This window comes from Elgaria multicarinata, chromosome 11 (genome assembly GCF_023053635.1).
Source record: "Elgaria multicarinata webbii isolate HBS135686 ecotype San Diego chromosome 11, rElgMul1.1.pri, whole genome shotgun sequence".
Lineage (NCBI taxonomy): Eukaryota > Metazoa > Chordata > Lepidosauria > Squamata > Anguidae > Elgaria > Elgaria multicarinata.
This window is the reverse complement of record NC_086181.1, coordinates 9299106-9314050: the sequence shown is the minus strand read 5'-3', so window position 1 is coordinate 9314050 and position 14945 is coordinate 9299106. Positions and strand designations below refer to the sequence as shown.

At 45.8% G+C, this 14945-nt stretch overlaps 1 protein-coding gene across 3 annotated transcripts in view; it reads left to right on the top strand.

Moving 5' to 3' along the window:
- Positions 1-14945, top strand: part of LOC134407024 (acid-sensing ion channel 2) — a 486045-nt gene that overhangs the window by 446004 nt on the left and 25096 nt on the right. For all 3 annotated transcript variants that reach the window (XM_063138760.1, XM_063138759.1, XM_063138762.1), the window contains exons 4-5: positions 12424-12574; positions 14122-14178. In XM_063138760.1, coding sequence (XP_062994830.1) covers positions 12424-12574; positions 14122-14178 — 208 coding nt within the window. The remainder of the gene's footprint in view (positions 1-12423; positions 12575-14121; positions 14179-14945) is intronic.

Sequence of the window (14945 nt, the reverse complement as noted above, 5' to 3'; positions counted from 1 at the left end):
CTAGGTTGAAATAATACAACTCTCTTAGCGTTGGAGGAAACCTTTATGGCAATATTCATAGAAATTGCACAGCTGCAAGACAGGAGAGGGGGGGATCGCATGGCAGCTGCAGATTAGGTGAGGCTGGCGTGGTCCATAAAAGGCTTTGTCGAGGGACTTAAAGAAGGAGAAGAAAATGGCAGGATAAGGGCAGCAGGTGCGAGGAGGTTTTTCAGCCAATGAGAGCAAGAGTGGGAGGAAAGAGGTGCAGAGAAAGCCAATGCAGGATGAGGCCTTTCTGTCATATGAAACGCCCAAGGAATCTCATGGTGATCATTTAAAGGGGGTCGTCAACCTGATACCCACCAGATGTTTTGAGTACAGCTCTCATAAGCCCCAGCCAGCATGGCTAATATTCAAGGGTGATGAGCTTGTAGTTAAAACATCTGCAAGGCACCAGAAATGGCCAGGTGTGCCCAGCAGATGCTTGGCCGCTGTAGTATTCCGTACTAGGTCATAGCCACTCTGAGCCCTTGGTGACTGGTTTTCTCCTCACCTCTGGCAGAAAGCCCCGGGGTGGGTGCGCAATTGCAGCAGCATCGTATAATTGACGCCGCGCCACTGCACACCCACCCTGGGGCTTTCTGAGTGTTTAGACAGCCCCTGGGAGGGGTGCAAACCTCACGGTTGCAAGACCTTTTTACTGGGACTGAGTGCTGGCGTTAGGGTTAAAGCATTTGTCATTCTGTATATTTTTACCCTAGTATATATCAGTTAGTTTTTATTTATATCACCTGCTGTTTTTAGAATGTCAGCCACCCCATGTCCAACAGAGGGGAACGGCTAGAATTTTAAATTAAAGCAAGTGTCACCCATGTGTATAGTATTTGTGAAGATTGCTGTAACGGTTTTTCTTCATTGTTTCTCTGAATTGATGGTTTGGGACTTCAGTGGCAAAGATGAAAAGGTCATCACTACACTACAGACATGTATTGGTTTTATTCTGGTTTAATCACTGCAGCTCAGGAATCCTGAGAATTGTAGTTGGGTGAGGCTACGCAAATGCAATTTGGTAAGGACTCCCAGCAAACTGTATTAAATATCACCCCCCCCCCTGTAAACAGCCATCTCACAGAGCTACCTGCGGATCAGGGGGCCCTTTAAGTCTCTAGTATGCCCCAGGAAAGGTTTTTTTTCAGGCATATGGTGGTTAAATTGCCTTTGAGGCTGCCTCGTAGCATTTATGCGAATGTGTGATCACTGCTCACATGGAAGAAACAGCACAACAGAGGCAGTTGCGATGTGAATAAGCACTTTGACCAATACAAGTTCTACATTTGCATTACAAAATGTTTTAAGGTATTTTCTCCCCCAAAATATAAATTAATAAATAAATAAAATTAAGTAAAGTGCTGTAACCATTGCGTCAAAAAGCCCTTCGTTTCCAGCATGTGCTCTAGTCTCTTTACCAGAGCTTCTGGCTTTCTTGCTGCCCTTGCGAGCACAGGAGCATGTCGAACCAGGAGCAAACAGCGTCTTGGCCGTGGCTGGTTTGCTGGGGGAGGCTGCAGTTCTCAGCTGTCTCTGGCAGAGCGTTTGTCCTTTACTAATAAAAAGGGTGTGGGGGAGAGAGACAGAGAGAGAGAGAGAACCACAGGTTCCACAGAGGAGCAGTGTCATCCCAGGCAGTGAAATGCCACGTCAGCCAGCCATATGCTTCTATCCGACACCCACAAACCTGAGCAAAGCAGCCCACACCACTTCCAGGAGAAACGCAATAGGGGGAAAAAATCCATACCATGGTTGCAAGTGACTCTTGCAGCCAGAGCAAGAAGGGATGACGAAAAAGCCTCCTGCTCAAAATCCTATTCTCCGGGATCGATGCAGTGTGAATTGTCCACGCTATGCCATTATGGGAGGAATTACTGGAGTCGGAAAGCCTTTCTTCCAGAGCTCCGTTGCTCCTCGTTACGCCGCTAAAGGCAGGCGTGTTAAAGAAGATGAAATGTTCCCTAAAACAGCTATTTCTGCCAATTCGGCCATAAAAATTTAAGAGGCTTCAATTAAGCAACAGGTTAGAGATGCTGTGGCGATATTGGGTAGGACGGCTGAAGTGTGCCTCAGAGGCCCATCCTGTGAAATGTTTGCACGGGATGGAAAGAGACCATCAGAGCCTGAGAAAAAGGCCTCGGGATGCTTTTGCCTAATTTCTGAGAAGAGAAGAGAACACAGAAGAAGCCCTCTGTCATGTGGGGATTGTCATTTGACAGAAGGGACTTGTAAGAGAAGAGGAAAGAGATTTGACTAGCATGGAAGGCTGTCCCAGGACCCAGGGAGCATCATGACATAACATAGAGAGGCAGCAGGAATGGGAGAAAGAGGTAACGATCGATCAGCTTTCTCCAACCTGGTGCTCTCCAGGTGTGTTGGACTTGTTGTTGTTTATTCGTTCAGTCGCTTCCAACTCTTCATGACTTCATGGACCAGCCCACGCCAGAGCTTTCTGTCAGCCGTCGCCACCCCTAGCTCCCCCAAAGGTCAAGTCTGTCACCTCCAGAGTATCATCCATCCATCTTGCCCTTGGTCGGCCCCTCTTCCTTTTGCCTTCCACTTTCCCTAGCATCAGCCTCTTCTCCAGGGTATCCTGTCTTCTCATTATGTGGCCACAGTACTTCAGTTTTGCCTTTAATACCATTCCCTCAAGTGAGCAGTCTGGCTTTATTTCCTGGAGTATGGACTGGTTTGATCTTCTTGCAGTCCACGGCACTCTCAGAATTTTCCTCCAACACCACAGTTCAAAAGCATCTATCTTCCTTCACTCAGCCTTCCTTATGGTCCAGCTCTCGCAGCCATAGGTTACTACGGGGAATACTATTGCTTTAACTATGCGGACTACAACTCCCATAATCCCCCAGCCAGCAAATTGCACAATAAAGCAACACCATCTTCTGGCAGTATAACTGAAACATATGGGAAGGAACTGGCAAAAACAGGGAGGGGGGAGCACATGTATTGTGCTGATTATTCAGCCTGTGAAGACTCCTGAAGACTCCTGTAAGGCTTTGTGGAGAAGGCCATTGATGGCAGCATGCGGCGATTGGAGGAGGGGAGTTCTGGGGGGTTGAAATTGGCCCCTAGAACCCCCAAAGTTGGCCAGCCCTAATCTACACTTTTGTGACCTCATCTCCATTGCCTTCTTGGCAGGATCTGTTTTCCTGGACTATATCACTTCAGGATAAAGATACATGGGTTTGCAGGTTTAAGTGTTGTGTCCTATGGAGAAAAAGAAAAAAACCTCTTTGCACATAAGAAGAAGAGCATATTAGGGAGGGAGTTGAACCCATCCTTTTGATGTGCTATATTTATATCTGCGGGGAGATATTTTGAGGTGGGGGAAACATTCAAACCCATGATCCCCACCTGCAGCCTGAAGGAATAGCATCACTGCTTTGATTCTGCTGTCTGAATAAACTGGCCATCTCTGGGTTGCGCAGCAGAGCCAATTTTGCTAACACCTTATATTAAATTCCCCATAGAGAAGGAGGTGTGAAGGGAGCAAATTCAAAAGCACCGTGTAAGCGGCCTTCCTTGGGAGGTGGTTTTGGGGGGGGGGGGGAGGCAGAACCCGATTCCAGCGGTTCTGCGCTGCAGCCAATGACAGCCGGTAAGAAAAGCTGCACATTGCGTGAAGGATGCTTTTGAACATCTTAGAAGGGATGAAGCATTTCTGTTTGTGTGATCCTGTTCAGTGTCTCATTAACGGACACAGATTTCTTGCTTTTGTTTCCTTTTTCAGAAAAAGGCAAAGGCTATCTTCTCACAACTGAGCAGTGACAGGCAAACAGCTGCTTCTGTGGTCTGGGCATGCCAGTGGGCTGGTGACAGCATAGTTGTAACTTCTCTTTCCTAGCATTTATAGGTTTGAAGTTTTGCATCTGAGGTTCTCAACTGGCAGCTGGATTTTTATTATTATTATTATTTAGCAAGGGCCATATTTTAAATTGAGCCAGGCTGAAGGGCCAGGAGCCTCAGCAGGTGCCATTTGTATATATGGGGAACCTGGTGAAATTCCCTCTTCATCACAACAGTTAAAGCTGCAGAAGCCCTGCCCCGAGTGATCAGATACAAAAGAGGGCAGAGCTCCTACAGCTTTGACAGTAGTGATGAAGAGGGAATTTCACCAGGTGCTACATGCATACACATGACACCTGCTGAAATCCCCTTTTTCTCTACAACTGTTAAAGATACCAGAGCCCTGTCCTCCTTTCCATACGGCCACCCTAAGCTCCACCCATTGACTCATTCCCACATAACTCAAGGTGGAGTAAAGGGCTTTATAACTCCCTTCTCTCTAGCATGGGACTGTTGAACCTCTTTCAGCCCAAGGGCAGTGTGGTGTAGTGGCTAAAGTGTCGGACTGGGAGATGGGAGATCCAGGTTCTAGTCCCCAATCGGCCATGAAAACCCACAGGGTGACTTTGGGCCAGTCACAAACTCTCAGCCCAACCTACCTCACAGGGTGGTTGTTGTGAGGATAAAATGGGGAGGAGGAGGAGGAGGAGGAGGATTATGTGCACTGCCTTGGGTTCCTTGGAGGAAAAATGGTGGGATATAAATGAAATAAATAAATAATTTTGGAGAAGCTCTCAGGGGCCTCATTCCAGTGGTGGGTGCGGCCAAAGAAAAAAGGAGTGGGGCCAAACATATAAGACAAACAAAACCAGCGCCTTGTAGTTCAAAGCTCTTACTGCCAGTAAGTCAGCATTGGGAGAGGCATTTCAACCTTTGAGGATGGGGGGGGGGGGGAACACAAAATCCAGAAAACCACGTAACAACTGGTAGTTGTTGGACATGGTTGGGGCCAGGTGAAGTCCGCACGGCTTTCTGGGGATCCCCAGAGAGCCAGATTAGGTCTCCAGGGTGGCCAGAGTTGGCCTGAGATTCCCCACCCCTGTTCTGACATGCATAGCAGGGGTGCGGAACCAGTGGTCCTTCAGATGCTGTTGGACTGCAACTCCCATCATCCCTGAGCATAGGCCATGCTTGGCTGGGGTTGGTGGTTCTTAGAGTCCAATAATATCTGTAGGAATACAGATTCCCCACCCTTGATGTACAGGCTCAACTGGACAAGGAATCCGAGAGGCCACTCCATTTGTGGGGGCAATATTGTTACTGTACGTAGTTGTGGCTGGGAAGCATTTGACTCTTGCAACTGTGAATAATCCTCTCTCCAAGGTGTGGGTGTGTGCGTGCGTGCATGTATGTATGCCTGCAGAGATTTCACAGGTTAGATCCCCTGCATTTTCATGGAACTATCTCCACAACCTCAATATCCCTTTCCTGATTAGTCACTGCCATCTTAGACGCCATCTCCATATATGTGTGTATCATTTCACACAAGCACCAGCCTCAGTATAGACCAGGGTTTACATCCCTTCATGAAAAGAATTGTCCAGTTACTCTTACTCTTTGCATTCTGTGCTTTAACCACTTAAAGATCCATGAGAGGACTTCCTCTCATCCCATGACAGCTAAGTTGGCTCTGGAGTCTTTGATGAAAGATTTCTGAAAATCTCACACAAGGGCTGTGAGATAAGGTCTACACTGGTGTAGAGTTGGGGGACAGTGTGAGGTTCTACTTGGGAAAGAAGTGGGAGGACTCAAGGGGCAGTTTAATATTGGATGGTTTCTATGAGGAAATTTTGTCTTAAATAATTATTCTTTAGAAACATAAAGCAGCGGAGGTTTTGCATTTTTCTCTCAGGGTTTTGTTTTTAAATGTTAAGTCACCCACGCAGGATAAAAATCTAAATAAAGATTTGAGGAGAGGGAGAGGGCCTGGGTAAGAAGCCACTTATTTGTTGCTGTTTTTCCGTTTCAGTAAATCTTTTCTTTCTCTCATTCATCTCCTCAACTCTTCCCCCTAGAAAACCAAAAAAATAGAAAGATTCAAGGTTCAAACTCTCCAGAGTCTCCCTGACCATCCGAAGTTAGTTTGTTCTGCAGGCAACTCTTTATTCATTATTTTATTTATTACGTTTATATCTTGCCTTTCCTCCAAGGAACTCATGGTCCTTGTCTCCATTTTTGCCTTCGCAAGAACCCTGTGAGGCAGATTAGGCTAAGAATTAGAGACTGGCCCAGAGTTGCCCATTGAGCTTCATGGCCAAGTGGGGATTTGAACTTGATTTTCCCTAGTCCTAATGCAATGCTCTAACCACTATACCACCCTGGTTTCCTCTTCACCTACTTTCTGTTCTGCAGTGCAGTGTGTGGCCTGGATTTTGTAGATTGACTTGATGGGTTAAAGAGTTGGATAAGTTTTGAACATGCTTTTTGGGCCATAGAATGGGGATAGCTACAGGCCTAGGCAGCAACGACCCCTTAGAGAGCCCTTTTTCAGCCCGAGGGCCAGATTCTACTTCAGAGGAACTCTCTAGGGCTTTATTCCAGTGATGGGTAAAGGCAAAAGGAGCAAAAATACTGGCATATTTTCGCTTCAGGCTCTTCCTGCCAGTTGCTATTCCTTAGGGGAGGCGTTTCCACCATTTAGAATGTGGTGGTGGGGGACTGCACAAAAGCCAGGAAAACATCAAAGAATCAGTGATTAGGGGAAAGGGGGTAAGTGGCTAGGGGAATGGGGTGGGACCTTCTGGGAAACCCCAGAGAGCTGGATTAGGACCCTAGAAGGCTGGATTTGGCCACCAGGACCTGAGGTTCTGCATCCCTGCTTTGATTCATGCAGTCTGGCCCATAGTGAGCTGAAACAGAGGGCTGAAAGGTGACCTCAGAATGCACCAGCAATTCATGTAAGCAAGGTGAGCTATGTGACATGACCTTATTGAAGGGATGCATGGCCATCGGTCCATCCATCACTCCTTTTTAATGGGGAAATGTTTGACTCTTGAGAAGTAAGTGTGGTAGTAGACTATATTTTATATTGGTGCCAGCCCAAGACGTTGTGTTGCCTGAAGCGGAGCCCAAATCTTTCTTCCCACCCCTGGCTAGTTTTTCTTCACTGTTGTGATACCAATTCATGGCTTCATCTATTACACACACACACACACACACACACACACACACACACACACACACACGGTGCCACCTGAAGCAAGGCCAGCCCTGCTTTGACCTTGTCAAGGAAATGGTAGACAAGTATCCTTTGGCAAATGGTTTAGGAAGTCCTACCAGTTGGGTCCATGCCAAATGCGCAGTTGTGTGTGCGAGCTGGTGTAACATGGTGGTAAAGAATGCAAGTTGTGAGCCATGGAGCCCCCAGTTCCAATTTTACTTCAGCTCACGTGCTGATTCAAGGGCATTAAGCAAATGACTCCTTGTAAGATTCCCCACGCTCACAACCTTCCATATGGGGACAACAGAACTGTGCTCCCTTACAGGGGTGTTGTAAAGCGTACTGGGAGAAGGTGTTTTATTTATTTATTTATTTATACATACATACCAACATTATAATGCTGCTTTTTTGGCTCCACAGGGGTAAAAAAAGAAAGAAAAAAGATATAAAATCATACAAAAACAAAAGCAGCCAATTATAAACCAGATAACATCTAGCTTTTTAAACAGAGCAAAGTGTATGTAAAGCTCATTGTGCATTCTAAGGTACAATATTAATGCTATGTAGCATTTTTGGATGATTATTATTATTTTCTTTTTCTTCTTCATCATCATCATCATCATCATCTATATATTATTTTATTGGAGGGGGAAAATAGCCCATGGTCATGACAATGTGTAATTTTGTGAACTGCCCAGAGAGCTTTGGCTATTGGGCGGTATAGAAATGAAATAAATAAAAATTTAAAAATAGTTCTTCAGAAAGGAGGACAAGACTGAAGAAATTGGGGCTTTTGCTCCCTGTCCCTTTGGCCCCAGGCAAAACAGCACCTAAACTGAGCCCTTGGCCCAAGTGAGAGGCTTTGAGGAAATGAAGCATCCTGTCCTTCTAATCTAATCTCTCTTTCAGCGATGCTTGTTTAAGATGCTGCTAATGGAGCCACGCTCGGGTGATAATGCGATTGCTTGAGACACGACAAGGGAGACAGGAGGCCCATTGATCAAAACACAATGGCAAAAGCGAAGTAATTATTTGGGGGTGGGAGTCGGCAGGTATGATCGCTCCCGGCTGGCTAGCAGCAGAAAGTCACCTGCCTTGGAGACTGTGGGGATCTAAGCCATGAAACGGCTGCAGGCACGCACACCTGCCTCCACATCTCATCTTTGAATGAGGATTATTTACACCTGCAAGAGTCAAATGTGGATGGTCATAGAAAGTCTACTGTCCTACTTTTGCAGGCAGGGGTCCGGATGGCAGGCAGACCTCCCTGCTAGGAGGGCCAAAGCTGACCACTGATTTGGGTGGGTGTGATCCAACCCACATGCCTTTAGTGGCAAGGGTAGGCAAAATGCTAGGTTGAGGAAGTAAAGCTTGAAGCATGCAAGACCACTGACAGACTCTGTTATAGCTCAGTGGTAGGAGCACGTGCTTTGTATAGAGAAGGTCCCAGGCCCAATCCCTGGCAGCTCCAGTTAAAAGATGTGCAGGTAACATAACAGGTGGTGCGAAAGCCTTGTGCCTAAGAGCCTGAAGAGTTGTTGCCAATCAGAGTAGTGCAGGGGCCCCCAACCTTTTGGGGTCCATGGGCACATTTGGAATTTTAAGGGAGTGTTGTGCTCACTCTTGCAAAATGGCTGCCATGGGGAAGCTTGCCCATTCATAATATGGCTGCCATGTTGGGGCTGCAGGTCACCAAACACTCATTTCCGAGAAGGCAAACTGGTGAGGCTAAAATTGCCTTGCGTTTCCCCCTCCCTCCCAGCCTCTAGCCTTGCTATCACCCCCCCCACACACACACACACACACTTTAGCTCGCTGTTTCCCCCCACACACCATAGCCTCTAATCTCACTATTTATCTCCCCTGCCCCTCTTTAGGCCCCACAGTAGCCACATCCTCCATAGGAGCCAGTTTGTGGTCGTGCCCACAGCAGCTTCTTAAATTCCCAAATGTACCCACAGGCCTAAAAAAGTTGGGGACCCCCGCTCTAGAATATTACACCATGGCCACGAACAAACCTTCTGTTAAATTTCCCTCCCCGGTTGCTTGAGGCTGACTTTGACCACAGATGACAGGCAAGTAGCTATTTACAATCCTGCTGTCATCTGTAGGCGGCCTGGTGGTCAATCTGAGAGGGCTTCTTCAATGGCTGAACTACTGCTCTTAGTTGGGAAGCCCTTCCGAACGGATTGCTTACATTTACTTCTTGTAAGGTTCAACAAATCCAGCCCCTAAAGACCTACCACATTTCCATTTCCCCGAGGGAGCCAAGGTTACACACCCCAGGTCTAAAATGTGCTACATCTCTTGCCATCTCTGTCAATCAAGTTGCATCGAAGAGGGCGTAATTAAGCATTCAGACTGCGCCTTTCCCGCAGACGCCGGGCTGGCTGGGAAGCAATGTGGCTCAAAGCCAAGGTTGGCAAAGCGAGAAACACTGAAACCGAATATGTGATCAGCTCATCATTTCCGATCCCATCACCTACATTGCAAACACAATTTAAACAACTTAAAAGATGCGCGTGGAAGCGGGGCTGGAGCAGACGCCGAGGTCTTCAGAGTTTACGGTTATTTATTCTCCTCTCTCGTACCGTCTGCAGCATATGGGTGTCGCTCGCCTCTCCAGATGACTAAACGGCGGCAGATGCCACACTATTATCTTGGTGGAGGAATGCAAATGAGGCGTGGAGGACCTCCGATTGCACTTTGTCATTGTCATAAAGAAAGTCTTGATTCATCCCTCCGGAAGAGCCTCTCCAGTAACGCTCCAAGCTCCGCCCCTTGAGCCGGTGCGGCTGTCCCAGCCAGATGCTGGTGGGAAGTCTTGCCACAGCCGCTGTGGCGCAGGGCAGCCTCCTCTGCCACTCTGACGCTTTCGAAGTTGGGGACTAGTAACTTTCATGCTTACAGAGCGGAAAGGAATTGGGAAAGAGGCTGAGGACGTTGCAGCTCAAATTGGCAGATGGAAATCTTTACCATGGAATCCAAATGGGTGCCAATGTTTCTTTCAGCATTGCCCTACATTACTCTCTTTTGTTTGTTTTGGGTTTGGTCAACTTTTACTTTAAATTCAAGATCCACTTTGATGTAATAGCATACCAGGACCATATTACATAATTCGTATCTGGTGAATCAGGATCACATTCTATATAAATAAAAGTAAGTGCTTGTTTGTGTGGACTTGGAAACCGAACAATGCATTTTTACGAAACTTGTAGGATTCGTTCTACCTCTATTTAGGCGTAGTGAAAATTTCGACCACCATCTTGAACAAAAAAGGTGGCAAATCAACATTTTTAAAGTTATACTGCTTCAATACCATTTGAGCGATTTCAACCAAACGTCTCATCGTGATTCAGCACTGCAGTGAGCACATTTTAACCATACAACATTTGTGGTATTCATTGTTTTTAGACATTAAAAATAAAAAGAACATGCCCCATTGAAACAAGCCATTAAAAAAAAATTAAGGTATGAAAATTAGAACAGGCCCAGTTTGAAGCCAGAGAGCATTAGTAGACCGAGGTATAGGCCTGGCCTCTTCCCTCTTGCTGTGGGGCAGCTCCATCTAAGGGGGATGGCGTGCACAGACACCTCCCCCAAAGGGCTATGGGGTGGACCATGGCAGGGGCTGTGCCTAGCAGGCATGCCTTCATCCAGGCAGGGCAGGCACAATGTGTCCAACTGTGACAGCTGTGTAAGTTTGTTTGAAAGCTTCTCTGTATCAACATAAAATAAATTCCCGCCCAACCTGGTGCTGCACTTACTTGCAAGTAATGGGCACAGAGCTGCACCATGCGACACCATGCCCATCAGGGGAGGGGGGTGGCAGCAATTTTGCCACTCCTGGAATGGCAGGGAGGGGACTTGGGGGGGGGGCAATTTCAAGGTGGTTGGTTTTTTAAAAAAAAAAACTACTCACATTTTTGATGGAGCAGGGCCTCGCTCTTGTGCGACCAGGCCTGCTGCTTCCAAACAAAAAACAAAAAACCCAAAAAATGTGGTGCGGGCGTGTGGACCCAGTGGGCTTTTGGTTAGGCATGTATAGGTTTGCACTATTTATTGGATTAGACTGCTACTTTGCAGATTTCAGGATTATTGGGACAAAGAAATACACAATGGATGATCTATTTTTGAAAATATAAATTCCATCAGTTACCTGGACTTGCCTCTAGCCTCAAGCAAAACACACAGGGTTCCTGTTAGATAGAGAACAGAAGTAAAGAGAAATATGGCTGTTTTTATATTAGCAAAGCTAGATATTAGTTTTAGGTGGTGTTCTATGTAATAAAAATAAATAGAATTAGACCTAGTGTTTGAAGGGAATGTAACTCTCAAAAGTAAAGTCCCATCTTCAGGTGATAGGAAATAATCTTTTTTCCAGTTTTTGGAAACACCCACTCTTACACGACTAGATTTGCCACTCTCCTAAGACACACACAGAATCAACAGAGGTTTTGTTAGTCATAAGAACATAAGAAGAGCCGTGCTGGATCAGACCAAAGGGTCCATCTAGCCAAACACTCTGTTCACACAGTGGCCAACCAGCTGTTGACCAGGACCACACAAGCAGGACAGAAGTGCAACAGCACCCTCCCACCCATGTGCCCCAACAATTGGTGTACATAGGCTTACTGCCTCTGATTATTGGAGGTAGTACAGAGCCATCAGGCCTAGTAGCCATTGATAGCTTTCTCCTCCAGAAATTTGTCTAAATCCCTTTTTAAATTTGCTCCAGCTCCCTGATTATTTTAGTTGCACGTTTTCCAACTCTACAACTTCTTTTTTTAGATGCAGTGACCAGAACTGTACAGTATTCTAAGCGTGGTCACACCATAGATTTATATAGGTTTAGTAGGATATTGGGAGTTTTGTTCTCAATTCCTTTCCTAATTAGAGTTTGCCTTTTTTATATAGCAGTCACACACTGGGTTGCCATTTTCATTGAGCTGTCCACCACAACTTCAAGATCTCTTTCATAAGAATTATTCCAAAATACAATGTCAGAACAATCTTAAGTTTTTAACATCATTTTTGCTGTTCTTGTTCTTTTGAGCTGGTATTTTTCCTTGGTTTTATCAGGCTTATTGTCATTGTTTTATTCTTATTTCATGTTTTTAATTAATCTCTACCCAGAAAAAATACTGGGCGCTGGGCAATCTAAAAATGTAAGAAATGGTGAATGAATGAATGAATGTTGGGTTGATGTGGATTGAGCACTTTGCTAACACTATAATGATGAGAATGAATTTGACCGGAGGGAGAAGGAGTGGGGTGGAATATTGTTAATCTAGATCTAAGGTTTCCTGTTTTTAGGAGTGAGATTCATTTTTGTTATATGCTGATGGGAGTCCCCACCCTTCTCTTCGCAGCTGACGTACCTTCCGCCTCCGTGGGGCGAGTGCCGCTCATCGGACTTTGGTCTGGACTTCTTTCCCATCTACAGCATCACCGCATGCAGAATCGACTGTGAGACCCGCTACGTGGTGGAAAACTGCAACTGCAGAATGGTTCACATGCCAGGTATGTCCCAGGTTCTGGGATGAATGGACATGGGAAAGCAGTGCCTTGTGGTTGCCTAGCGACTGTAGTTTCCATCCCTGCCATAGGCAATTGATTAGCATGACCTGAAGTTGCCAGGCATTGCACTCCTCTTCATACCTTGCACAAGCCTGCATCCCTTCTGGACAACCACCTGTCAGGGATGCTTTAAGGTGGATTCCTGCATTGAGCAGGGGATTGGACTCAATGGCCTTATAGGCCCCTTCTATGATTCTATGATCTAGGCCTTGTGCGTGTGCCCCACCCATCTACCCACTGTTAGCTATCTTGCCTTTAGGCAAACACCCAATGGGGCTGCTCTCACCCAACAAACCATATACCCTTCACACGTACACATAGAGTTCACATACTTGGACTAACAAATGTCTACCCATGTTATAGTGCTGCCTTCCAACTGGTCCTAAGACCCAGGGTGTTGATAGTTTTTTGTTTGCTTTTGTTTTCATTTATTATTATGGCAACCCTGAGTGGGTTTTAGCCAGTTACAAGTCATATATAAAATCAAATACAACAAATACATCAATACAGATATTACATTATATTACATAGTATTATTCCACATATGGCTTCTGATAGGACGCCATTTGAATTATCATAGTTCTTATTCTTATTCAAAAAGGCTTTCTTGATTTTTGCCATGTTCACCGCAAAATAGGCTAGATTCAACGATATAGAATTCATTGTGAGAAGATGGACGATTTTGTCCCGGTCTATGCTGTGGGCCGTTTGATCCAAGTACCTTGCTAGATATCTATTCCTGCGGGGTCTCATATAGTCTGCAATATAGAACGTAGTGGGCTGTGTCCTCCACCACCTGGGCACCGCAAATACGTAGTCTCTGTTCCCTTGGGGTATTTTTGTGCCTTCTTTCTCTAAAGTTGGACAGCATAGACTGAAATCGCAGGCTGGCAAGGGCTCTACGGAGCTCAGGGGTGGTAATTTAAGTTAAATATTTTTCTTCCCTATGTTTTACTTTTATATTTTGAAGCAATTGGAATGTTAATATTCCATAACATCTACACTGAAGGTGGGTTCACTTCAATAAAGTCAAACCAGTGGTTGCAGAGGTTTCAAGGTGTGCATCTTGTATCTAGCTCTGGATCCTACCCACCCCCACCCTCCCTTTTGTCAGATTTCTCTGGTTTTGGAGGCAAACTGGCAAAACCATTATAAAGCAAATTACATGTTTTAGGGGCAGCTACACCTATACACATTTATCTGGCAGTAATCCCCATTGAAGTCAATAGGACTTGCTTCAGAGTCAACGAGCATAGAATTGTGCAGTTAATTTGATATCTCATTTGGCTGGCTGTGACCATATTCATGTGACCATATTCATAACGGATGATCAAAGACCGGCTTTGATTTTTACAGATAGATCATGATTGTGACTGTTCAGTCTTGCATGCCCATTCCCACCCTCTTAAACCAAAGACCAGTTTCCTAAGCATCCATTATCGCAAAGCTTGTGTTAAAAAAATAGCTCTGTGTATTTTCTTTTTATGCAGGGGATGCTCCGTTCTGCACGCCAGAGCAGTATAAAGAGTGTGCAGAGCCTGCACTAGGTAAGTACTGAAGGATGAGGGATTAACTCACTGTCAGTGCTGTCTGTTGCTCAGGTTTTCATTTTTAGAAGGATCACATTTCAAAATGGGAATGTGCTTTTAGGCAGCCTTCCTCAACCTGGGGCCCTCCAGATGTGTTGGACTACAACTCCCAGAATGCCCCAGCCAGCAGGCTGGGGCATTCTGGGAGATGCAGTCCAACACATCTGGAGCGCCCCAGGTTGAGGAAGGCTGAGTTAGGGTGACCATATGAAAAGGAGGACAGGGCTCCTGTATCTTTAACAGTCGTATTGAAAAGGGAATTTCAGCAGGTGTCATTTGTATATATGGAGAACCTGGTGAAATTCCCTCTTCATCCCAACAGTTAAAGCTGTAGGTGCCCTGCCCTCTTTTAAATCTCGTCACTCTAGTATAGCTCCTGCATCTTTAACTGTGGTGATGAAGACAGATTTTCACCAGGTTCTCCATATATACAAATGACACCTGCTGAAATTCCCTGTTCTATGCAACTGTTAAAGATACAGGCGCCCTGTCCTCATTTTCATAGGGTCACCCTACTTTTAGTAACAGGCCTGTCCTACTTACTGTGGCACAAGGACAGAGCTCCAGAGGTTTTGCTAGAGCCAGTTCCACAGGCAAGCTGAGTGAGCCGTCCAAACACAGGGCCGTCCAAAGGGGATTGCAGGAATGGTCTTCTTGTGAATAGAGCACTGCTCACAAGTATATCTCTACTCACGAGGAGCCCTTATCCCTCAAGTGGGTACTCC